Here is a 27,435-nt window from a genome sequence, read left to right as displayed (position 1 = left end):
TTTCAAGGGGGCTGTATTGACTGATCTCCTTTACTGCTGTCCCTACTTTACAGGCCTCATCAGTCCCCCTTCCAAGCATACTATGCCTCTCCACAAGTTAAAGACACCCCCCCTCCCCTGCTTTACTCACATCCATATGAGATGATGAATTCTGAGATGGTTATAGCACTGTGGGCTCTCTGTCGAAGTGAATAGAAGAGTTTAGACCATGCTGAATTGGTACTTCAGAGAGGGGCCTTCTCCTTGAACCCACGACTCCTTTTGGCTTTGGAAAACGTATGCATAGTCAACGACAGGACTCTCTCTCTGTTCAAAAAGTGTTATCCAGGACTTTTCAAGGATACGGTTTGGAGGAAGAGGGCATAGAATGAAACAATTTGACAATGTTTGGAAGAACTTTTTTGATAGAAATCCAACAGGATACGTTACACTGGTGTAACTGAATTAGATATACAAATAAGAAAACACCTAAGCATGTGATAAATAAACAGCCCCTTGACGCAATCATTGAACAAGAAAGCTGAATTGCCAAAGAAGTGTGGAGTAACACTCTTAAGAGGATCATTCACTGCTAATTCATCTCAAAGAATCAGCCTTTCTGGTCTTAGATATGGCAGATTGGGTTACATGATCCCTGGAATAAAGAACTAGTACGTCAACATTGCCAATCCCTGCATGGCAAAGAAAAGGATCTTCCTGTTCCAGTTCCTAATCCTGTCTATTTGTGAGGCACAGACTTTGGCGTGACACTTGTTCCCCATAGACTTCAGTGTTCTCACTGGAACGTCCAAGCGCCAGTTTACATTAGCATAACCGTGAGGCCCATCCCTCCGCTACAGGATTAGTTCAGCTCTCCTCCCACTGTCTGATGGCTCTTTATCCAGATGGATACAGCCTGTTAGAGGTCTTAACCACACCATTGGCACTAAAGTCATTATCATTCACCACGAGAAGGAATCAGCTCACTGAGGGTCTGCTGTTTAGAGGGAGATTGACATCTCATTTGGGATGGCTAAAACAGAAAAGACAGGGAACTCCCCTCCAGATTCTAAACGAGTTAAATGCCCAATCAATCCATCATTGTCTGCAAGTGACTATTAATGATGGCTAACTGCGTCTTTAATGGTTTGGATTGCAGTAACTTTGTAAATTGCACAATACCTTGTAAGATGCACAAAGGTTTTCCTTTTCTTTTGCTGTTCAGTCTCGACACAGTGCGTCTTTTAAATCTTCTTCTACAGCCGCTGCACTCTCAGCATCTCGTTCTAGGAATGATAATATCTATTGCTTATCACTGAACGTTTACACAGAATACAATTGGTCATACTTTTGCCTAGAATGCAGTTTTGCTGGGAAAATAAGCTTGAAAAAAAAAAACTTCCTGGAAGATTTGCGTTCCCGTTGAAACCTAAGTGGCGCCATCACAAAACAGAATAGCTTGACCTGTGTTTGTCTGCCCATTCAAACCATGAGCTTCTGCGGTGTGACGACATCTTCATCCCTCATCGCTTAGACCTAAGTAGAGATAAACTCCTGACGCATTACAATTGAAGCATGTGTTTATGATACAATGCCTTGTTGTAGTTTCATAATGTGGCTTTTTATTTCCCCAATAAGACTACGTCAGTTTGTAGGGATGCCGGTAATAATTGCTTACAGTGGAATAAAAGAAGTGCATTTATAAGGAATCATCTGCTATTTGGTCCTCTGTGAAATAGACAATAAGAAACAAGGTGCCTTTCAGTCAAATGGCAACAAAAAAGAGAACAAGAAACACTGCAACATTACAAACGGGGGATTCAATTAATTTACAAAGAGAACACTTATGCATGACATATAATTGCAACAGAAATCAATGTCATTGGTATGGCAATTGTAATCTTCTTTTCTATCTTTATTTAAAAAAAAAAAAGGAAAAAAACCTTGAGTAAGTCCGAAAATTTCATTGTCAATTTTTTTCCTTAAAATGTTCCACTATCATATTCAGCTGTGTTTTCCTGTTTCAAACACTCTTTCTAACCTTTCGCCTTGCCCTAACCCTCTCTCCTATACAACTCACAGTTTTCTTTTCTCTCATGTTTTCTCTGCTCACTTTCACTACTCCCGCCTACACTGCACTCCCTCTCTCTCTCTCTCTCTCTCTCTCTCTCTCTCTCTCTCTCTCTCTCTCTCTCTCTCTCTCTCTCTCTGTGTGACTATGCTGTCTGCCTCAGCTGTTCTCAGTTGCACTGTGTGCCTTGTGCTGTGGGGACAGGGTTGCGCTGAGTGGGGCTGAACTAGTTCAGAGGAGTGTTAAGTAGCGACAGAGAGGTAGATAGAGACACAGAGTGGAAGAGGTGGGGAAGGGAAGAGCGTGAGTGAAGATTGTGCTCACATGGCAGACTGGAATACCAGCTGAAACAAACTGGACCTGTTTTCTTTCCTTTAGCCAAAGGCAGAGACTCAGTGATGATATAGAGAGCTGTTTACATGCTGGATCGCTGCTGGATATGAAAATATGGCAGTTCTGCCAGGAGTTGCTTCCACTTCATAGTATATAGAGGCAAACTTCCATGTGTTCAGTTTGTTGAGTTTGCCATTGATTCTTTGGTGTGGGAGGATCACTTGCAGTGACATTGACCCATAACCCCAACTCTGCTTTGCAGGTTCTGTCTCCCGTTGAGTTGGACTCTAATTTTTCCCTTTGACCCCTGGAAAAGGAAAGGGTTTTTGATCTGACAGGGGACAAGACATGCTGTGAACCACCTTGGGAAGCCCAGCAGCATTTTTTTTTTTTTTTTTTTTTGGTGAGCTTGGAAAACAGGAACATTTCTACTGCCAGTGTGTTTCTATTGAACCAGATCCGAGACTATCCGCACAGGAGACATATATTTAAAGGATCTCTATAGCCCCTTTTGGCCCAGGACCATGGGTTTTCTCTGTGGTAGCATTATGCTGCTGTGTGGGGTGTCTCTGCTCAGGACGGAGGGCAGCGGAGTTCAACAGACCAAGAACAACGTTCCCCGGCTAAAACTCTCCTATAAAGGTGCGTTTCTGAATTTGAATTCAGGCTTTATCTTGTTTTAAGTTTTTAGCTTTTGTCTAGGTATCCTCTCTCATTTCACAAGCAGGTTCAAGTGTCTGAACCATCTTTTTTTTTTTATATTGATGAAGTTATTGTAGGAACAGCTATGCATCTTGAAGTTGTATTACTTGTGTAATTTTAAATTTACCAATGATAATTTTCCTATGAGTATTTGGAAATTTCCACTGATGTGATTTCAGTCTCACCAAGTGAATAAATTCTTTACAATGTTGTTAAACTTTATGGCACATCAAGTTCATATCTCGGAGGGCGCCAGGGTAATGTATCTTTGCGCTGCATAGTTTATTTTAGATTAGAAACTAAACTAGTCATTGATACCATACATTATTCCCAGAATATTCAGACAATTTTAATTTGGAATATTTACGTTAAGGTATATTGACTTTACCAGGAAATTAAAAGTGTTGTATTGTAATGGAACAACTGTGGCAGTATTAGAAATTTAGGTGCAGAAATGTATAAATCAGGACGGACCAAAAAGCATTGGGAGCAATTCATTTTATGTGGTAATATCCCTACAGGAATAGGGGCAGTAATGGAATTAGGTTAAACAACTTAATTTGGCTTAATGTTAAAAGTGTTTTGAAATAATGTAACACAACTGTAAATATGAGACCGTTTCTGATGCCTTTCCTCCTCCTGTCTCTTTCTGCCTTTTTTGATGGACTGCTGTTGTCAGATTTGCAATGAGATGTAGAGTCAGATTTGGACTCCCAAGCAGCTAAGCATCATTTATACGTCTCTTGCTTTTTTTCCCCTTCTCCTCTGGATGTCATTTTTCCACTTCGTTCTCCCCTGCATGGTAATTATACTCAGGATGAATGGAGCAGGTCTGTTTCAGCAGATGGCTCTCCTAAAGTGAAATGCTTCTCGCACAGCACTGGGGGATCCATAATTATACAGACACACACAAACACACACGCACACGCACACGCACGCACACACACACACACACACACACACACACACACACACACACACACACACACACACACACACACACACACACACACACACACACACACACACACACACACACACACACACACACACACACACATAAATGCATGGCCATCTGTAGATAGCAAATGATACCTGTGAGGATATCAGTCTTTTAAAACCACATGCTGTCAGTTTTGGGAAACACGCCCATACAGTGATATCTCTATCAGAAGTTAAGCCTCCAGGTAGCAGTTTAGACAGCTTGGTTATTTGGCTGCAATCACCACTTACAATATTTTCATTAGTTCTCATTTGGATAATGGTAGATGGCAACATCATTTGGAAATGTCAATTAATAAGTTATATCCCAAACATACTAGGGAGGTATAATTTTTATGCCTGCAAGGTGGTGGAAATATTATTCACACGATATTGCAGAATCCCAGACATTATCCACCGTTGGTCCCATTAGGCAATTGACAGGGGATTATTGCATTATGAATCATTTATATTGTCGTATAAATTATTTATTACCCCTGTGAAGGTGAAGTAGATTTACTCGTGAAGGAAATCAGATGATTAACTGTGGTGAGTTACAGAGCAACACCTGCATAGTTTGAGGAGTTGTCCAGAGACGATAAAACAATGTCTGATCAGTGACTCATGGGACTACGAAGTAAATGAACTATGACCCACTGGGATCCCCACAAATATGTAGACCTTATTGCTAGATGAGTCCACAGATTCTAAGGCTCTACATAGTTCTACCTTTTTTTTTACTCTCCTACAGACTTCAATCACATGAACACAGCAGGGCAATGTTTCTCTCAAATGTGTTAACCTGTGCAGCAGCTTACTCCAACATGAACTCCCCAGAGAAAACCAAATACACTCTTCACTGACCAACCCACACACACTTCAGGGCGGACATTACATTGACTTACTAATACTCCGTATACTTGCTTGTAAGTAGTAAGCCACAACTACTTGCTTTACACTCAATCTAACCTTAATGTAAAACCGTATAACATGGGATAACTTTTAAATAATTGGGATTTAGGTCACCACAACAATAAATTAACACCCACGTGCACACACACGCACGCACGCACACGCACACGCACACAAACACAAACACCCACGCTCACACACAATTGAATCTCTGGGGATTTCAACATAACTTTGAAAGTGAGGGCTGAGGAGCAGGAGGGCAGTGGAGTAGGGGGAACGATAACAGTGGTACCCCATGGCTACATAAACAAGAGCTAAGATCCAACTGTATCAACAACTAAGTGTCTGGGTGTTGATGAGGAAATAGGTGTAGGCCGTGGACTTACAGTGCACAGCCTCATGACTGCTTCACATTTGTTATTTATTTGGCATAAACTGGAAGGAGATCGACTCGCATCCTCTGGATAAATAGGTTCTCTCGGGAGTAAACATGGATCCATATGGTTCTCAAGTTTATGGGTCACAACAAGCAGAGCACGTGCTGTTGCTGTCCAGAGCAGAAAAGAGAAGGTACTTGAGTTTTATAGGATGTGGATGTACTGCCAAAACTACTCCTTTTCTCTGACCTGTCCACCCCTTTCCTCAGCAAAGCCAAGACCTTGCACAAAAGCACATACACATATTCACAGACATATTCACAGTAGCACAACCTAAGTAACACTTCTGAATACCAAGAAGGAAAAAAGAAAGAACAAGGAAATTATAATCGAAATCAGTAGGTTTCACTGGCAACAGGACACTTTTTTAGCAGTCATACTTCAACCTCTTTGTGTTTCAGTGTCATTCTGGTAATGACTGTGTAAAATATAAATCACAGGTGGAGAATGGAGAAGTTCTCATGAAAACCTTTAATCCATAAGCACGTCAAGAGAGGAGTTGGGTTTCAGGGTGTTTACAGTATAAACTTTGAATGGTCATGGGAAGGTACCCTCTGTACTTGGGTAGATGTATGTTTAGAAGGTTTATCAAGTTCTGAATACTGTAGACTGATCACACTCCAGTTCTTGTTCTACATGTTTCTCAAGAAACCCTCAAAATAATCATTGTGTCAGTTAACTTAAACATCATCACTGGCAGCAAAGCCAAAAGATAAATTGACATTGTTGTCTTCTCACGCAGCAACATCTCAACACAGTTGGCCCATCTCACACTTAATGAACTAGACTTGACACAAACTATAAAGAGACAAATGCTTCAACAAAACCTACATTAAATACAATTTACCTATGGATTTTATTAAACATTAGTTATCATGATACTAATTATAGATTCAAGATTCAGATTTTATTTTGCTATAAAATCTGAAATATTCATACATTTTATGTTTATTATACATACATTAAAAAACAAGTCTATTTTGTCCTTTTTCTTTCAGTCATAAAAATTAAAGGTACAATATCTCAAAATAGAAAAAAAATCATTTTAAACAAGCAGATGGCCTGTTTAAAATGATTTTTTTCCATCCATCCATCCATCCATCCATCCATCCATCCATCCATCCATCCCATTGGTTTTAGTTAACATGTAATGAGCGTGGAATGTTTGGACAAAACCACTTACCTTCCAGTCATGATCACACACTTTGAGATGTACCTGTATTTCTCTATTGTGTATTTATGTGTTGTTAAAGATTTTGAGAAACTTTTGAGTCTTAAAAACGTAGCCCTATTTGGAGTGCGCCTGTCATTAAGGCAAACACAGATAAGTAAGGTTGATTGACAACATGAACACGAGGTTGAGGAGGCGTTTCCTTGTATTTCTGCTTGACACTGAACAAATTACTTGACAGAGGCTTTGTGCCGTTTTCCCCTCAGGCATGGTTGAATCAACAGCTGTATACCCTTCAAAAGATGCAGCGATATGTTCGGTTTTGTCAGTGTGCAATCGCACACTAGGCCATGGGAACAGTGAAGGGCAGCTAAGCTATTGAACTAGAGCCAAACATCAGTGTTCCCATATACTGTACTGCCACGCGTGGGTTATTATTACAAAGTGTATGTGCTTTTTCTCAGGAAGCACTTAGATAACACTCCCTGTGCCCTCCAGTTGAGAAAGAGAAAGATGGAGAAAATGTAGGGTAAAAGAGTTTATTTTTATCAGTCTCACATGGGACTGTTGATTCTTTGCATCCATTCCATCTGCCCCTTTATCTCTCTCCTTCTTCCTTTGTTTTTGTATGTTGCTTTCACTTTCTCCCTCTCCCTCTCTCTCTCTTCTCTCCTTGCCCCTCACTCTACTGAGAATGGTTGGTAAATTTGGCTTTTATAAAACTAAGGTGAAGGAGTAAGGGGAATGTGAAGACAGTGTAAAGAAAAGTAGAAACTAGAGGCTACATCTGATGAAATAAAAGGTTGGAGGGCTTATCAGCAGGGTCATATTGGAGAGTGAAACTGAAAATTAATCAAATATGGCAAGGCAGCAGCTGACACCTGTCACAGGCCCCACATCCCCCCTTACACCTGTCTGTCTGTCTGTCTGTCTCAGGCCTCTGTCTACTGTTGGATTGTTTGCAGGAAACTAAAACAAATTCAGCCAGCTTAAAATGGCTTTATCAGCAATAGGGACGTTCTACATGGAGCATGCTGTGTGTCAAAATCGTACTGGCTATTTTGGTATTGAGTTGCATGATAAACATTTAAAAAAGAAACAAACAAAATACAACCCCAGCGATAATCTAGCGTCGCTCGATGTATGTATAGATCAGTCAGCTATATTTAACCAAAGGGGACACCAGTTCAGACACGTATAGGCCAATGCCTCTGGGGCTGTGCGGAAACATCCTGTTTCTTTCCAATAACACCAACACAGCTTGCTCAATAAACACACACACACACACACGCATGCACGCATGCACACATGCACGCATGCACGCGCACACACACACAGTCTTCCTCAAGGATTTAGTCAGTGTCAGTGCAAGGCAGTGCTGTTGACCAATACATGTTTACTGGCCATATTTAGAAGGTATCTATGAGGGGGTATGTGAGTGCAATAGTGTCCCATCGAGAAGGAAGCGAACAACGCTTTTAATCCTTGTCTACATGAAAACACAGGTCCACGCAAAATATCCATAGAGAGCGTGTCTCCAGATGATTGGCTTTTAATAACTGAAATTTTGTCTCCAATGAATGGTCTGTATTACCATGGTCACTGCTCCCATAAACAATTTTCTCTGGAGTTGTGTGTGTGTGTGTGTGTGTGTGTGTGTGTGTGTGTGTGTGTGTGTGTGTGTGTGTGTGTGTGTGTGTGTGTGTGTGTGTGTGTGTGTGTGTGTGTGTGTGTGTGTGTGTGTGTGTGTGCGTGTGCGTGTGTGGATGGTGGTTATAGAGCTGTAATTCTCTTTTTGTCTGACATGGATGTGGTTTGTGTATGCCTGTGCAGTTTCCCAACAGCTACCCAACGAATTATGGTTTATGAAACACGTGTATTAATCTATTGGCAATTATTTTTGTGAGAGGAAGTACATTAAGTATATAAAACGCAGACACATTTATAAGGTAGGTTATAATTTATTTTAAATTACAAATCATTATGTGTGACTATATTAACAAACTCAGATTACTTTGCTGTATGCCATGTTAATAGAAACATTTCCCACAGTATTCAGCAACATATGTGATTCCCTTTTATATTGAAGCTCTGTAAAAACAGGGACATGGCTTCTTTATCTTCATTGTTCACTCCCACACATACGAATCCACCCTTGGTGCAGGTGAAAAGGGGTCAGGGGCAGCAGGCGCATTGCTATTGTACTGTCAGTGCTGAGCATGCAGTGGATCTACTAATGATTGATCACTATAGTTACAGAGGAAGTTCACCTTCACTTTCAAAACTAAATTCAAGTTTCAACCTCTTTCTGTTTTTAGAATTGTATTATGAGACCCCCAGTGCTCCAGTTAAGAAATCAGTCGAGCAGACACTTAATACAATTTAAATCTATAAGAGTCTGGAAGTACTTATTTAATCGTTATTTTCAGTTGTGCGATGCATTCATGAGTAAAACCACTCTGGTTTGAATGGCTGCTTTATGTCTTAACCACCTTTCTGGTCTGGAAACCGTCCCATTATGCATGTGAATGCTTGAGACCAGATCCGTTTTCTTCCTCAGTGCATCAAGAACAGTTCAATATCCTTGTGAGCTTAATGTGGCAGGTTTTAAGTTTCCAATAGACTTCTGATAGAGGGATTCGGGGTGTTGCATGGCTGGGTCACACAGTTTTATATTTCAGGACCATTATATTCTCTTTACATCAACATTAACCCACAGGAAATCAACTAAATCATAACACAATAACAAACAGCGCGCGCTTCCATTGTTTGTTACCATCCTGTTTGTGTGTCCTGCATGTGTTGACGATAGTGGAACATTTTTTGACTCAATACCAACGACAAATTATAGGAAAATAAAATCAAGTTTATACCTTGGTTCTGGGGTTTTTTTCCGCTCTAACTGCTGTTTGCATAGCTTTGAGTAACATTGAAATTAAATGATATGACACCATTTTCTTTTTTTTTTATATCCGTTCATGTCAACATTTTATCGTTTTTGATGACTCGTGCGTATCGTTATGTTTTCTCCTAAATTAACTTTGGTAATGGAAGAAAATAATATATTACAGAACAAAATATTCACGCTAATTTAAGATAAGTGTTATTTGCGTAGTATTTGTTATATAATCACCATCATTTTTGGAGCCTTTGGCTTATGAAAGCATCTCCTATGGACACTGGTTAGTAAACCTCATTAATGCATTTATTTAAAAAAAAATTGAAAAATGAAAAAAAGAATAGCTGAAACATATACACTGCGCAAAATGTAACTTCAAATGACAACATCTAGTTAAAAAAAAAAACAGACCTCTTGAATCTACTTTTTTGTCAATAACACATTATATGGGGGGATATAATGACCATTACTGTGAGGGCTATCTTTAAGGAGGAATAAAGCTTATTTTGAAAGAAAAATATGTTATTTTGGTCAATTTTGAGAGATTTCACCTGTCATCTAATAGTGTATTTTTATATTCATCTTAAAGTCTTGAAGTATATAAATACTTTCAAGAAGAACACAATAAGTGGATTTACACTTATTAATGGCAAAAAAATATAATATACAGGACAAATAACTGTATTAAAAATATGTGTAAAGCTACAGTTAAATGTTTAAAAATATATGTACCACTCAAGTATTTCACCGATTTTCATCTTCATTATATGATATGTGCATGACAAAATACAACTTTTGTGCAGCTCAGAAAATGTACTGACTTTAGCTCCCAGAGTAAAATCACTCATTGTTTGCAACTTACGTTGTAAAAATACAAAAAAAATAAATAAAAAAACCCAGGAGACTTCATGATTGTGAAAGTCAAATGTTCTCTGATGTTCTTTTCTCTTTTACCCGTTCTCCTCTCGCTTGTGTCTTCTCACTCTCTCGGGTTCTGACATACTTGAGAGAGGGGCATTTTCCCTGCTAAAACATTCATGACTGTTTTTTGTTTTTTGTTTTCTGTTTCTCTCACTAGAGAGAGAGAGAGAGAGAGAGAGAGAGAAAGAGAGAGAGGGAGAGAGAATCAAAGAAACCATTTCTCCACTGTTCCATAACTCTTTGCTCCTTTGTGTGGGTGGTCAATAGGAGGGGGTCATAGTGTGGTTACACTTTGTTGGCGAGTACAAACTGTGAAAAGAGGAGAGAATTATCGTGTATGCATGTTTGTGTGTTTCTACACATGTTACACGAAAGGTGTTATACTACCATAATGCCACCTTTAGAGGTCGTTACGGTAATTAGATCCTCATTGTCTGTGACAAGTCGAGCTTTCTGCTGGGAAAGCAAATGTCACTACTTTGCCAGACTTGGCGGGTCATTGTATAAAGTTGTGGTGCAGGAGCTTTAGTAGCAGCACAATGTGATAGTTGATGTAGTTGAGTGTATTTCCGCAGACTGGAATTTGCAATCATTAGCAGATTAGCATATCTTCTAATCCCCTTCAAGTTGTACTTTGCAGGTAATTTGCAGAGCTCAGCAAATTCAAGCTGTCAGAAAATATAGTATTTGAATGGTGGGAAACATTGACATTTATCTATAAAAAAAAAGGTTGTATCAGGAACCCAAGTACAAGTTAAGCAAAGTGTTATCCTTTATTCCATTCAGTACACTACTTAAGGCACACAGTGGGATAGCCGGCTCAAAGCAAGAGCACAGAAGTCCTGCGTGGACTGAAGAGGTGAACTTGTGGTCACAGAGGCAGTCCCTGAATATTTAATCAAACAATAGAAATAAAATTGGACTTGATGGATTCTATTGGAGTTGCATGCAGCCTTTTTATTTTGATAGGTACATTATGCTAATTGCTCTTCAACTTTCCATATATATCTGCAGAAATGTTGGAGTCTAACAACCTTGTGACGTTCGAAGGCCTGCCTAATAGCTCGGCTTACCACACTTTCCTGTTGGATGAGGAGAAAGGAAGACTGGTGGTGGGAGCCAAAGACCATATCTTCTCCTTCAACCTCCTCAACATCAGCAAAGACTTTACACAGGTAAAAGTGATTTGCAGCATGTGTATCTGGTGGGTCCATCCCTTCAGACTCCAGGTGTGTTTGCATTTTCGACCGACTTATTACCCTTCCTTGTGTCTTTGCATCTCCTTCCAAACTGCCACACAGTAGCTCACGTATTGGGGGACTTTTCTTTCTGTTTCTTCAGAAAAGTGGCTCATGAATGTTTTAGACCAGGGCTGTCTCACATGATCACACGCTGTGCCAGGCATGTTAGATGCTCTCTGCACACCTGGATGAATAATGGAGTAAACTGAAACAAAGTGGAGAACAAATCGCAATGTGACCCCTTCCACTCTCATGTATACACACCCAAGTACACAAACTGCAGTTCTATCGACTGACTGAAATTCACTCTATGTAATAGGTACTCTAGGTGATACTGTTTTGACATACGCCGGCCCTCTGATTGCATTGCAGATTCCTTGGACAGCATCTCCCACCAGAAGAGACGAATGCAAGTGGGCAGGAAAAGATATCTCGGTAAGAGCTCAAAAGATACACCTTTCAAGTGAATCTCAGCATCCCCCCCCACATACACACACTCCCACATATGTTTTAAAATGTCGTTCTCTTATGCAGTGAACAATATGCAATTGTGCAGGTCTAAGAACTAATCTCTTTTATAGCAGCATCAGGATTGAGCATGCTGTTCGTATCTAAGGCTTTTTAATCAGGGACAATATGAGTTTTCTTTTTTGGTTTTCTTTTCCAGTGTGTTTATACGTCTGTGTTGAAAATCTGTCATATGGAAAGCACATGGCCTACATCATCATAGGTTGGATCATAATCTCAGTGCCATGACTGAGACCAACGTTTGACCTTAATCACATATGAAGCCTCTAGGCACTCTACTTAATGGAGTGAAGCCCAGAAAATGACAGGGCTTACTTTCTGACTTATTGCATTACCATTACAATATGAATAATATTCTTTATTCTACAGACTCAGCTGCATTAGGATTTAGACACTCCGAGGTCTTTATGTTCCTGCAATAATATTGAAAATAATTTGTGACTCATTTTTTGGAACTCTTGTTTAACCTAACCTCTCAAATCAAGGGTGGAGGTACTTGTGAAGTTTGCATGTTTTTGTTGTGTCTACATAGGTTTGGTCTGGTTACTCTGGCTTGTACTTACAGTCCAAAGATGTGTTTCTTAAGTTAAATGGATTTAAAATTACCTTTTGCCATGCTTTTTCTGCATGATGGATAGTCTCTCATTTTGGCTTCAGCCTGCACAAATCTAGTCTGAATATAAAGCACATGGTTGATGGAAACTCACCTCCGTCAACGCAACAAAAGTGCACTTGCAATAGCTGATTGGCTAAAATGATCACTTCACAAAGGAAGATGGATACATTTTTTCATGATATAGTTTTACCTCTTCAGCAGTCTCAATGTGATTTCCATGGCCTGTTATCATTCACCCATTTGCTCACACACCCCGGGACTTGCCCAGGGACACTTACACATATGGTCAGGGTGGAATTGATGATCGAACTGTTAACCTTGGATTGGAAGACAGCCCACACGACAAACTGCTCAACAGCCTCCAGAGGGACTGGTTTATTTTAAGAAGACCAATTTACCTCTTTTAGATCAGACAGAATTGCACCACCCAGGCTTTTGATAGACTGTTGACCTGCGCACAATTTAGAATGTGATGAGCTTTGTTCTATGATATAATGATTAATGGTGCCATGAGGCCGTGACACATTGTTGTGGTTAATTAACCATTGTTGGTGGTTAATAATCATATTAGAACTGTTGTGTCAAACCTACCAAAGCTGACATTTTTACACACTCCAGAAACAATGACTAGCATTCATATCTCAAAGTACAAAGTTTCTACCTTACAAAATACAATCAATTTCAAATTGTCACAAACATGCGCAGCATATTAGTTTGTCTTGAATCAGAAACGTATATGTATTTAAAAAGATTTTTATCTAAAAACAAATAATGAATGAAATGCGACATTAACATTTACAGGGTTTTTTTTCAGACTCCTTACCTCATTCAACCCTTGCATGACAAGCCAAGCATCGCATCTCCCGGTATCAGGCCAAGTGCAGTTTTAGAGTATCTTGTGTGGTGTCGTGAAATTGTGTAAACACACTGAGAGGTTGTCTCTGCTCCCTGAAAGCTGTGTTATGAATTCTAGCTTCAATGCCGCCTGAGGCAAAGTACTGGAATGTAAAGTCATAGTGATGCTCTTTGTGGCTCAGCTCACTGGCCAGAACAGGGCAAGCATCCCATGCCTTTAACCCTTTGGTGTACATGATTCGAAGTGCCACAAAGTCTTTTGTGTATTGACGGTAAACATCATGGCATAGAAGAATAAGGCACCCCAAGGGGTGGTCGTTCTGCTGTGGTTGTCGAGGAGGGTGAGAATTAAGGGGAGGCGCTCAGATAAGGAGAGTCAGTTGACTAATGCCCCATGATGCACTCCAAACAAACAATTCTGAAGACGAAATGAAATGAAAATAAAAAGCAGATGAGTGTTAAAGGTGTGACAGAACACCCAAGAGAGAAAACGGAAAGCTGTGGCATAGCTTTCCAAATGGTCACGCTTCTGATTGTGCAGGGAGACTTCTAAGTCTTGTGGGCATTGTCATGACTAATATGTAGAAGTACTGCACAGGGAAAGATCAAGTACTTATATGATGTATTATTCCAAGTAACTATACCAATCAGCCATATGATTATAAGAACTGACAGGTGAAGTAATACTGATAATCTCTTTCTCATTGCATTGATGCGTTAGAAGCAGGAAAAAGGAAATATGCTTATAAACCAAATTGTGATAACTGGGTCAGAGCATCCCCATATCTATAGCTTTTATGAAGTGTCTGCAGCGGTTAGCAGCTAATAAAAGTAGTCCACGAAAAGACAAGAACTGCTGAAAGGATAAAGAAAAACCAAGGCTCTCTGAAGTGTGTGAGATGCAAGGATCTTCTGCAAAAATCTTTGTTGCCAGAAACAAAACCCCCTCCATGAGTTTCTAGCAGAGTCCATGCTTGACATGGCATTTTAGGTCATTTATTATTACAGAGGGGGACCTATGGAATATTAGACAGGTGGGCATAATGTTATGGCTGATTGGTGCGTAACACTCAGAAAAATAACCCACATATAAATCCACAGAAAACAGCTGCTTGGATGAAAACAAAAGCTTATAAAACCAGGGACTGCTGCCAGTAAAGCCAGATAAACTCAATCATACAAGGTTTATGGTCATAACACTTATTTAGCTTCTTCTTTTTTTTTTGTGAATTTGATGACACATTAAGTTATATTTGACGTCAATCTGGCTCGGGCACGTGCTGTTGAAACATGAGGAAATACGGAACACGGGTTCTTTCTGTGACCTGTCCTCTTAGTAGTGACTGACCTGTTTATTTGTAAAGCAGTTTAACTGATCCAAATCTCCGGGTGCAACTGTGACCAACCTTAATATCTATTCATCCTCTTCAAGGCTTAATGTCTTCTCCTTTTTTTCTCTACCCCAGAGAGAGTGCTCCAATTTCATAAAGGTGTTGCAGCCTTTCAACCAGACCCATATCTATGTGTGTGGGACGGGAGCCTTCCACCCTGTGTGTTCCTACCTGGAAGTTGGCAAGAAACTGGAGGTATGAAGGCATGCTACATTTCCAGTGCTGTCTACGTTGGTTGTCGAAGGCGATAATGCATGTGCAGTTTGGGATTTAAAAAGTATACTGGGCTCCATGAAAAATTAAGTTTAAGTATATAAAGTTCTGAAACACCATGGGAAGTAGAGGGTGAGTGAATTTTCTTCCATATAAATGATTTGATAAGTACATAAAAAAATGACTTTATTCAACAAAGGGAGGTGGAAAATTAAACAGAGGGGTTTCATAGTCTGCGGGATTCTCAATGCATCACCTTAATGTGAAACTGCTGGTGTGTGCATGTGTGTGTGCATGTGTGTGTGCGTGCGTGCACTAGTTACACAGTCACACAATGGAAGGTGTCCGCATTATTGGTACATTAAGCCAACCAGACAACATTACCAGTGCAAACGTGTTGTAAGGTTATGGCAAGGTTATGTTTAACAAGTCTCCAGGAAATGAAACCCACTGTAATGTCCTCTATAGTCTCGTCTAGTGCGTGCGTGCGTGCGTGCGTGCGTGCGTGCGTGCGTGCGTGCGTGTATTTGGCATTTCTTTGACTATAAGAGAGTGAAATTGCTCTCTTCTCCTCCAAATGTCACTGAGTCAGACTTATAAATGTGAGTTTCCTACTCATTAAACGACTATTTGCAGACGGTTAGAGACATAATATATCTCTGAGAAAATCTATCCTCTATGTACAGATCATTACCTAGTGATGTCATTCATTTGATGAGTTTTCTATGAGAGCTGAGGTAAAAAAGTCAGAGTGATAACATTTATTCTCATTTCCACTTCTGTTCCATTACAATATACACTTGCCAGCTACTTCATTATAAGCATATTTGTACAATTTAATGTGACCCAGTACAACAGCTCTGCCATAAAATCAACTTTTTAAAAGGTACTAATTTGTCATTGTATATAATGTGTTCATTTTGGAAATGCAGCGTGCAGAGGCATTTAGCCAGACTGTATTTAAATCGATTGGCAATTTTACTATTTTCCATACTCTATTTTCTTCATATATGTTTATTATATGCAACATAAATAAACGCCACACATAACAGCATTCATATCCTGAGGGAATTTCCCATGTTAAAGTAGTTTATTTACACTTGATCAAATGCCACCCAAATGACCCCTGAGTTCGAGGATTATGCTAATTTCAATGCTTGCAGAACTACACACATTTTTAAGATTCATTGGGTGATGTTAGTCACAAGCAGTATGATGGTGGTTCACGCTCTTGGCTGTCAGCTAAAAGGTTTCTGGTTGGAGTGATTCTGGGCTTACAGACGTTTTGGGTGAAAGAAAAGTACATGTTCTCCCTTTGTGTGCGTCAGTTTTCTTCAGGTACTTCCTTCAACGGGTCCTTTTAAGTTTTGGATGGATGGATGAATGGAACAATAGCAACATCTTGATTCAGGCTAAAAATTGTAAAATCGTATTATATGAGCTTCTGCTCATAAGCATGTAAAAAGAAAAGAAAAGAAAAGAAATACATGCATATGCTTTCCTTTTCCTAATATGATTTTATATTGCATGTATAACTGTCCGTGGCTTTCTGTCTCTTTGCATACAGGATAACCTGTTTAGGCTGGAGCCTCATGTAGAAAATGGTCGTGGGAAGAGTCCCTATGATCCCAAGTTGCTCACTGCATCCATGCTAATTGGTGAGTTTAAGTCCAGACACACTGTGTGGTAGAGCGGAGTCATATAAATCTGTGTGAACCCAGAAACACCCTCTCACTCTGTCATTGCAGCAGATATACAGCGTGTAAAGCCAATGTGGACAACAGCATGGGAGCATTCCTGTCAGTCATTAAATGTGGACTTGCTTTGGGAACCTTTCATTGGCAGGATTGTAAACTCTATTTCAATCTGACTGCACCTAATCTAAGTGGTGGGTGTGCGTGCCCAATGACATTTATTCCTTTTTTACTAAATCACAATATTTTGGCCAATAGAGTGGGTCTATGTAAGCAAATCTTTTCCTTCTACCCCCAATCATTGCCAGTCACATACTGTTATATCTCACCGTTTAACCTAGCAGATGGCCATTTTCCAGCCCATCACCCCTCATCTTCTCCCTCTTGTCTTTCTCCTTTCTCACCAGCATTATTATGTACTCCCCCTGTCTCACACTTCTCTGCTGTCCCTCCTCATTTGATCCACCACCCGCTCATTTCTCCCTTGCCCCCATCTTTTGTGGGGCCTACTATGTTAATGTCAATTTCACACTCCTGATGTTCATCACGTCTGTCACTGTCTGTGTTCTCTCATGACTCCAAGTATACCGATGCTGCTAAGCCCCCGAACAATCCCTCCGGCTTTTACACCTACACTACATCACCGAGGGAGGGAATAAACTGCCAACATGGCCTTCCCTTCCGGTGTTACTAAAGCTAACTCAATTTATTCCTTGTATTCTCAGATGGTGAACTGTATGCAGGGACATCGGCTGACTTCATGGGGCGGGACTTCGCCATTTTTCGCACACTGGGAAACCATCATCCTATCAGGACGGAGCAACATGACTCCAGGTGGCTAAATGGTAAGAGACAAAAAGGAAAGCCATTCTGTTTTAACCATACGGTGCGTTATGAGAGCTGATTTTGTTGTGCGACTTGTGGCTTGAACCATGCATATATATTATAGTTTGATATGAATCGGTAGATTTGACCACAGACCATCATTTTGATTGTATGACCATGCTGATACATTGGCTGGCTAAGTCTGCTGTAGGAGTCTTCACTTGGGACTGTTGATTTATTTATTATCTCTGTGGGACTGTTTGCTCTCGTATCAGCTGTTTTTTATTGCAGCCATCCATGTACACAGTTGTGCAAATCTGTCAAATTCAACCATTCTTGAAAACAAACGGCCCTACAGCTCCGTCCACACTTTATGATAAATTATCCGAATCCTTTCAGAAAAACTTCCAGGTTACAAATCAAAATAGATTATGTCAGTCATTTGGAGCGCAAATGTAGCGTGGAATTTATATTTTCTGACATTTTTAATGCATGAATGGTGGCAATTCTTCCAAAAGATTAACCAACATTTTCTTGCCACTGTATGTTGTTGAAATTTATTAGACAGCTGCTTCAGCCAAAGACCTGGAGCTTGCCTGCTTACAGCTAGAAATATTGCTGTCGAAACACTGTGCACATTATTCATTTGTTGACCTCTCTCCAGTGGAATTTAGAATTCAATATAAAACTTCTGTTATTACCTAAGAGGGTCCACATAGGGAGGCCCTGGAGTATGTCTGCAGTGTTCTCTTTTTATAACTTCTATGCTTCTTACATTGTGGGATATACTTTCAGATGTTTCAAGTGCTTGGATGAAGTCAAGAGTTAGAGTGCATTTGAAGGAAAAGGTGACTTGATTCATGTCAGAAATGTGTGTCTGTGTGTGTGTGTGTGTGTCTCTTGCAGATCCTAGATTTTTGGGTGTTCATCTGATCCCAGAGAGTGACAACCCGGAAGACGATAAAATCTACCTATTCTTCCGGGAGAATGCCATCGACGGAGAACATGCGGGAAAGGCCACGCATGCTCGCATTGGGCAGCTCTGCAAAGTATGCATCCGCACACATGCAGGACACACCCTGTGTATGCAGTCACAAAGAAAATTTCAGATGAACACAATAGAAGAGAGAGAGAGAAAGATACACACACACAACACACTATCTCTCTCGCCGGCATGATGTGAAATAGCTTCTCTATCTGGAAAAACACTTGACGGGCATCTGAGTGGCTTTCATAATGGCAGCTTTCAGGAGCTGTTATCTGTGATTATTTTTAGCCCGGAGAGAAGGGTGGGCTTTGTTGTGTGTGGTGCAATTGCCCCTAAAGACAGAAACCTGAGAGAAATGTTAAATGTCGCCAGAACCTGAGAGGCAAAAACGCTGTCAATGGCAGCACTGTTATCCTAATGCCAGACTTTGGCACTTATTGGGTCTGCTGCGCATGCAGCTCCATGGGATGGTTATGTTAAATCACTGGCCTTGTGTCAGTTTCACATTCCTGGCCCTGTTCGTATCTATTAAGCAGGGAGTCAGTAAACTGACAGCAGATGAGGTAAAGATGTTCAGCTGTATTTCCTGACTTCTTCACAACAGTGTGAAAACACGGAATGTCAGGAATCTGCTATCCTCAACACAAGACAAAGCTACCAATTTACACAATGTGGTAGTCATTTTGATCTCTGCATATTTAGATATATACTAATTTACTGTCATTAATCAACATTAAGTGAAAGTCCTTGTATGAGCCAGCACTTTGTGCATCTCTGTTTGTGAGCTGTGTTCTGGAAAACAAACACCACCCTCTGAGGCACAGAAACATGTGCTTTTAGGATGAGTACTGGAACACACGGAAAGTCAAGACAGTGTTCTTTCAACAAATTCTAAAAACCCGTAATTACTCAGATGAAATGTCTTTGGCACAGATGAATGTGGACATTGTTTGATTGGAAGCATTTTTTAAATATGAAAATACATTTCCAATATGAATCATTATATCAGGATGAAGCAAATGTATTTTAAATTGCAGTTATTAGTTATATTCCATACAGCGAGGGGAAGCAGACATTATCATTAGTCATTTAAATGGGTAACTTTCCAAAATGTTTAGCCGAAAGAAAAACCCTTTAAGACAGTGTGGTTCTGAATGCTGATATGGCAATATAAATCATTTAACATTGCACAATATTCAGCCACAGCATTAGGACCACCTCCCTTTGCTGCCCTGTTCAACAAATTGTAGTACTGTATACTGATACCTTCCCATCAGAACAAACATGCATTTCTGCAGCAGTTTGAGCTCCAGGAGCCTATTTGGACAGCCTTCACTCCCCTCATGTCTCAATGAGTCTGTTGTCTGGCTGTCTCTTTAGATTCCTTGGAACAATTTCGATAGGTACTGACGACTGCAGACCCCACCAGAGCTCCAGTTTGACCAAACTTAAAAGTTGCTCTTGCCCATTGTTCCTGCTTCTAACATTACAGCTTTGAAGACAAAATGTTGCTCTGTGATATTTCCCACCACATGTCCTTACATGTGCAATGATACACATAGTATAGTCTATGTTTTCATAATGTTACAGCTCCTTGGTTTATTTATGAATCATTATTAGAGAGATATTATCTCTTGTTTAAATGCCACTTTTGTTTAGGTGCAAATGCAATTCACCTTCACCTTTGTGAATGAAATGATGATCCTTATATTTAATTTCTTTTAAAGTAATTTGCCAGTATTCATGACATTTTCACATGAGATACTCTCAAACTGATGAACTCTACATGTCATCTGTTCAACAGAATGACATGGGAGGTCACAGGAGTCTGGTGAATAAGTGGACCACCTTCTTGAAAGCTCGACTAGTTTGCTCTGTGCCTGGCAGTAATGGAATAGACACACACTTTGATGAACTACGTGAGTGACTTCTCCGACAACTGAAAACATTATTTTTTGAAGTTGAAATGCTATGAGAAAGCCTATAACATATTGCAACTTCCTTGTGGTTTTCAGAGGATGTTTTTCTCATGAGCACAAAGGATCCCAAGAGCCCAATGATCTATGCGGTTTTTACCACTTCCAGGTATTGTGACTTACATTAGAAAAGGTTTTTTTTTTTTTTTTACAACTACAGATTCCACAATTTGCAGTTTGAACAAAAACAAACTCTGTCTTTCGCTGAATATTTTTCTTTTCCCATTAGCAACATCTTTAAAGGTTCAGCTGTGTGTATGTACAGCATGACAGACATCAGAAGAGTGTTCCTGGGTCCTTATGCTCACAGAGATGGACCTAACTATCAGTGGGTGCCCTTCCAGGGCCGTGTCCCCTACCCAAGGCCTGGCACAGTGAGTACAGTCTCCCCTTCACACCAGCTCATACAAAGAGCTTAAAATGTGTGTTAGGGACAGATCGTAAAAGTTATGATTTTCTTTTTTTGTGCACAGTGCCCAGGTAAGACTTTTGGTGGATTTGATACAACCAAAGATCTTCCAGATGAAGTTGTAACCTTCGCCAGAAGCCACCCAGCCATGTTCAACCCTGTCTACCCCATTAACAATCGACCAATCATTGTGAAGACAGACGTGGACTACCAGTTCACACAGATAGTGGTGGATAAAGTCGAAGCAGAGGATGGCCAATATGATGTTATGTTCATCGGCACAGGTAATATAAAAATATCATTAATTCATTCTGTATGTTGTTGATGAAAACGCAGCCTCAGTAAATAACTTATTGAAGTACTGAAAAGGATGACGAGCAAGTAGATCAGTGATATCATCTCAGTATGTGTGTGTTTCTTTTTTTTTATTGTATCCTAGACATGGGAACAATTTTGAAAGTGGTGTCCATCCCCAGAGGCTCCTGGCACGACTTGGAAGAAGTTCTATTGGAAGAAATGACTGTGTTCAGAGTGAGCTATGATCCCATCATCTGCATTAGGACTGGAGAAATCCGCAAGAACAGGTCTCTAATCATAATCTTTCTATACCATATTGTTACAGGAGCCAACAGCCATTACGGCCATGGAACTTTCAACAAAACAGGTAAAGTTGGAAGAAGTTATACAATTATTCACTATAATGACTTGTTACAAACAAAAAATTTTAAAAATACAATTAGTGTAATTTAAGGGAATTAAGGACTGATGCATTTATGTGCAAAGAAACATGAGCATTGATAACTGTACGATACAAAAATAAAAAGTTTCTGACGACTTCTCTTCAGACACACATGTTTCTGAGAAACCAGCCTGAAAAAGCTTTTCTTGATGGTTGGCACACCTTCCTTGAGGGAAGACAGGCAGAACAAAAGCCCGTTTGTCTGCTCTATGTACACACCGTCAGGCCAACGTGCTATCACACAAAGATCTTAATTGTTAGCTTTTCAGCAACCGTCCGCTTGTCAACTTAAGTGGCAGGCAGAGACATAATGAGTCTGCTAATTGACACGTAGGAGGTTTTTGAGCAGTTGGTCAGTCCGAAGCACATTTCCCTTCCAATTTTTTATGTAGATGAAATCTAATACATAATTGTAAATATTATATTTTCTTCTTTTATAGCAACAACTGTACCTGGGATCAGAAATGGGTGTTTCCCAGATGCCTCTGCATCGCTGTGAAGTTTATGGGAAGGCCTGTGCTGAATGTTGCCTGGCAAGGGACCCTTACTGTGCATGGGACGGCACAGAGTGCTCCAGATACTTCCCCATGGCTAAAAGGTAGTGAATATAGGAAATGTATGCTTCTAATCAAATGCTAAATGTAGAGTGCATTCAAATCATGCTTGCAAAACAATCACATATATTTTAACACACTGTCAACAGTAAAGTGATACCTTATAATATAAAGGATGTTTTATACATGCATTGAGGACATGTACTGTCAGGCAGGAATTCCGGACACACTTATAGAGCAGGCTTTGTTTGTTTGGCAAACTCCCCTAAAGGTATGGTATCATGTTTCTACCAGAAAATATAACTGGCCTCATGTGTTTACTATAAAGTTAGTGAAGTCTGGAGGCTGCCAGGGTGAACCAGGGGTGAGGTAGGTGCTCCAGGTTCAGTGGTAGTGTGTTTATAGTAGTGGATAAATTTATATGTTTGTGTGTGTGTGTGTGTGTGTGTGTGTGTGTGTGTGTGTGTGTGTGTGTGTGTGTGTGTGTGTGTGTGTGTGTGTGTGTGTGTGTGTGTGTGTGTGTGTGTGTGTGTGTGTGTGTGTGTGTGTGTGTGTGTGTGTGTGTGTGCTTTGAGAGCAGCCTCCCACTCAGAGCTTCATGGGACTTATTGATTTAAACACAAGTAACACAGAACCCTGTTCTCGATAGTAGTTGAACTTTTGACTCCCACGTTCCAATTTAAGCCAGCCTGAACAAACTCTCACCTCATGCTACTAACGCACAAGGTCTGGGTTACAACAATGGAAAGCAAAGGGGGACAAATTACCTGTTTGCTTTTGTGTCTCCATAGTTGCTTCACATATTGTTTGTGAAAAATATCCTGAGGGAAGAGTGTTTGACACCAAGCATGAAACTGTATCTCCTCTGCAGTTGGTTTTACTGTTAGACTAACCCTGACAGATAACAGGCTGAAGTGATTGATTCATTTTGAGTTTTTCCCATTATGCACACCCTGTAATTAAAATATTTCTGCTGAATCACTAATGGCTGACTGCTACTTGTCTGTTTGTGTTGGAATCCAGTATTTCTAAAGAGCCAAAAACTATTCGAATACACACACCTACACATCCATCTTTTTCCTGTCACTACTTTTTCTTTGAAACAAATATAAACTCTGCGGACTCATGGAGGTGTTTATCTTTGTGTTTCTGCAGGCGAACAAGGAGGCAAGATATCAGGAACGGAGACCCGCTCACACAGTGTTCAGATCTGCAGCACCATGGTACATGAACGATTTAACCGAGCGCAATATATGGCACACAAATGCAAATAGTACAGATATAAATATATATATGTACTATATGAGTACAAAAGGGCTTTTGTTGTTCATAGTTTAATTTGATACAATATTCAAAAGCAGCTATTGGCCTTTCCTGATGCTGTCAAAGATGTGAATAAGTCACTTCACTGTGTGTGGTGTTGTTTCTGTGTGTTTTCTGTGTTTTCTGGTGGTGTGACGATTAGGGTCGGTCCATGTGAAGCTTATAATTAACATGGTCAGAATTCCTCTGAGCCTCCTCTCTGTCGCCAAGCCCTCTGGTTTAAAACTCTGTTAGTGCTTTTAGACCAAATACAGGACTCTTACTGTGGTCTAATGTAATGACTTTTTTCATTTAACTTGAAAAAGGAAATTGCAATTATTTATATATGATTACATTTACAATATAAAGTAGTAAACAACACTTTTATATACAATTAGGGGCAAAAAAATACCTCATGATCATTTTTCATTAATTTAATTGTTACAGGCTTCACTGGAGTCCAGATTTAAGAGACAAGTGACTAATCTGCTTTATCACATGGAGACGCCAGGTTTCAGTGAGGATCCAGTTCTACATATTACTACTGGGTGCTGCCAATTCAGCACACAATCAAGTGTGATCAAGAGGAAGGCAGGGTATTTTTGACAGAATAATGTCATATACAGTCCAACAGGCAGTAGGTTTTGTTGTCACAGAGAAAAGTATGAAAGCAGAGAGGATTGTAAAAGTCGGCTCTCGTATCTTGCCTGTAAAACTCTACACTTGATGTTCATCCATTACCACAATGACAATTACCTGCAACAAAATACAGAAAACATTTACTTTGACAAACTTTTGTCATGTGATAACATTTTGTTTTTTCTATTTATCAATTTTTCAGATGAACTCAATGGGCAGGCAACACTCCAGGATAAAACTGTGTATGGTGTGGAGAACAGCAGCACTTTCCTTGAGTGTAGCCCCAAATCCCAGAGAGCCATGACTTATTGGCAGTACCAGCGATCCACTGACGACCGCAAACAAGAGGTTGGCCATATTCCCACACACACTGAGCTATGATCTGTCTTAAAGCTGATAAATTACAAATAGTAGAACTTCTTAATAAAAATTTATTTCACCAGTAAATATAGAACCATTTGAATGCAGTAGTTTATTGAAGTAAAATAATTGTACATATTACAGAAGAGGACTTTTCTCAGGTTTTAACTTTGTTGTATCACCTCTGCATCCTTCACTCCCTAGATCAAATCAGAAGAACGTTTCATCCGAACAGACCAAGGCCTGCTGATTCGCACTCTCAACCGGAAGGACTCAGGCATCTATCTGTGCCAGGCAGTGGAGCACGGCTTCATGCAGACGGTTTTAAAGGTTAACTTAGAGGTCATTGACACGGAGCGGCTGGAGGATCTCCTACATCGTGATGAAAACACAGCCGCCAGTATTCCTTCCCAGGATATTCCTCCGGCTAGGGAAACTCCCAATCAAAAACTTTGGTACAGAGACTTCCTGTCTTTGGTCAATCATCCAACGCTGAATAGTGTGGACGAGTTCTGTGAGCAGGTTTGGAAAAGGGAGCGGAAGCACAGAAAGCAGAAAGCTCAGCTGGTGCAGCAAGTACAATTACACCAACAGCAGCAGCAGCAGAAGGTTGTGATAAACCCTCACAACCACATGCATGCACAAGGGCTGGCAGCCAAGTGGAAACACCTGCAAGAGAGGCAGAAGGGACGCAACCGCAGGACCCACGAACTGGAGAGGGCCCCCCGCAGTGTCTGAGCTATAAACCTATGGCTTTTTAGCACTGAGACTTGAAACCACAGCCAGTTCTCATTGTGTAAACCTGATTAACTTATCGTGCTTCTCTCCTTCATTCTGAGATTTCTTCCACAGAGACTGGATTGAAAAGTCGAACCTCATAAGCAAAATATAACCCTGACTTACCAGCTGGTGCGTTCTGTGCGTGGGCAGCCATGTTTACCGTATGGAGGACTGCAGGAACCAGGATGTTGTATCACACCAGACCAAGGGGGCATATTATCTCAGCTGGCCTCTGTGGCCTGGACTCTGCAGAGGGACAGCATCCACCAGCACACAAAATGGATGCACATACCCACCCTATAGACACGACTGACTCTAAAGGGAAGATGGCTATGGCAATGGTGTTGTGTCATAGTAGACTAGCTAACGTCTTTGTCAATGTGAAAATAAGTAGATGATTATCTGATGAATTGTTTTCTACCACACATATATGAAAGAAGAGTAAGTGAGGCTGTATTAAATAACTAAAAAGAAAACTTGCAGTAGAACTACAGGATCAAAAATTAATGGAAAGGATTACATGACCTATTTGGTGATTCTGATAAATCAGTCAGCACGAGTACAGATAATTGCCCAAGCACTGCAAGACGGAGAGACTGTCACCATATGTTCAGCAAATCTAATAATGTAACTATGATGTGTGAATAATGTACTCTATGAAGTCTGTTCATACTAAAGGGAATGGCTTACAGTCATCTAGTTGCTTCATGTTGTTTTCTTTTCCAGATAGAAAATTATTTAAGAGAGTCTGCCAGAAGCTGTTGGAAACAGGGAGAGTTTGTACTAACCTATGTGTCTATTCCCTAGATAAGCTTCCCAAATTGTTTTTTTAAAATTTCTGTTCAATATTTTTAATCAGCATATTTTTTTACTCATCTAAAAAAAAAAATTTCTCAATTGTTATACTGCGTTCTTCCAAGTTTATTTAATGACCTTTTGTATCCACCTTGTTTCGACCACTAGTGTATTTATTGATATACCGTTGTGTGCATTGTCAAAAATAATTTCCAATGTGCAAGTGTTTTATTTCCTTGAGTTTATCGATAAGTGTGATTGATTGCTTTTCAGGACCAATCTCATAAAAACAATAATATAATCACAAATACTGTAGTAAGGCTGGAGTTTTTGGTCAATATCACTAACATTATATTTCAAATGCACTGAGGAATAAGCCAGTATCTATACTGTAGTTTTCTTCCACATTCATTGCCTCATAATATTGTTCCTAGTGGTGCGGTGTGAGACTGAGTTTCACTGCATGTAACGTAACAGCACAGATTTTGAGAACATGAAACAACACACACAAACACAACCCTGGAATGTAGCTGTGAACATTGTGTAAATATGAATACTACGGTTTGTGTTTGACAAATATGACACTACTTACTAGTGCATGTGAATACTAGTGTTGTGTTTTTGCAATAGCAATGATATACTACTCCAATGTTGTCACTGTTAAGTTGTTTGCATATGCAGTACACAATAGGACTTTTTCAAAGATGTACATATGTCTGTTAGAATATTGTCTACTTGATATAAACAAGATGTGTACAGGATCTCTCCATGGACTGCAATGTCCACAAACCCATTATCAACAATGAACACTTGAGCTTTGCAGCATGACAGGACGCAAGATAACCTTGTGTAATGACTGTTTGCAAGCTTCATCTGCGTTTAGAAGCAGAAGAGAATGAGAACCAGCTGGAGTCAACCTCGTGAGAATATAGGCTAACACGACAAGCTCAACTCTAGATCTGTGGATGTGCATATAATAAGATCATCACTGCTGAGAATAAATGTATGGGACCTGTCTTGGACTTGGATTGGAAGTTAGGAAATGAAGTGCTGCTGTTGCTGCTTTATTGGCATAAAGATGATGATGGTAATGTATTCTACTGATCTAATAAATGTCTCTCCAT

At 40.0% G+C, this 27,435-nt stretch overlaps 1 protein-coding gene across 1 annotated transcript; it reads left to right on the top strand.

The window, feature by feature from the left end:
- The first annotated feature begins 2,222 nt into the window (after positions 1-2,222).
- On the top strand, positions 2,223-27,435 carry sema3ab (sema domain, immunoglobulin domain (Ig), short basic domain, secreted, (semaphorin) 3Ab). Its single transcript, XM_080475422.1, has 17 exons — positions 2,223-3,025; positions 11,421-11,581; positions 12,020-12,082; positions 15,113-15,232; positions 16,818-16,908; positions 17,670-17,789; positions 18,676-18,818; positions 20,562-20,676; positions 20,773-20,842; positions 20,963-21,107; positions 21,207-21,426; positions 21,582-21,673; positions 21,765-21,806; positions 22,322-22,479; positions 23,591-23,658; positions 24,579-24,724; positions 24,941-27,435. The coding sequence occupies exons 1-17, from the start codon at positions 2,908-2,910 to the stop codon at positions 25,472-25,474; spliced, it is 2,406 nt and encodes an 801-aa protein (XP_080331548.1). The 5' UTR covers positions 2,223-2,907; the 3' UTR covers positions 25,475-27,435.

Source organism: Lipophrys pholis (genome assembly GCF_963383615.2).
Source record: "Lipophrys pholis genome assembly, chromosome: 11".
Taxonomy (NCBI): domain Eukaryota; kingdom Metazoa; phylum Chordata; class Actinopteri; order Blenniiformes; family Blenniidae; genus Lipophrys; species Lipophrys pholis.
Note: the sequence above shows the minus strand (reverse complement) of the source record. Positions and strands in the feature narration are given on the sequence as shown.

What these genes read in the sequence shown, in the direction of transcription:
- sema3ab (XM_080475422.1), top strand. Translation starts at nt 2,908, where the DNA reads ATGGGTTTTCTCTGTGGTAGCATTATGCTGCTGTGTGGGGTGTCTCTG. An exon ending in GCTAAAACTCTCCTATAAAG is followed by an intron (nt 3,026 to 11,420) that starts GTGCGTTTCTGA and finishes ATATATCTGCAG; the next exon opens with AAATGTTGGAGTCTAACAAC. An exon ending in TGACTCCAGGTGGCTAAATG is followed by an intron (nt 17,790 to 18,675) that starts GTAAGAGACAAA and finishes TGTCTCTTGCAG; the next exon opens with ATCCTAGATTTTTGGGTGTT.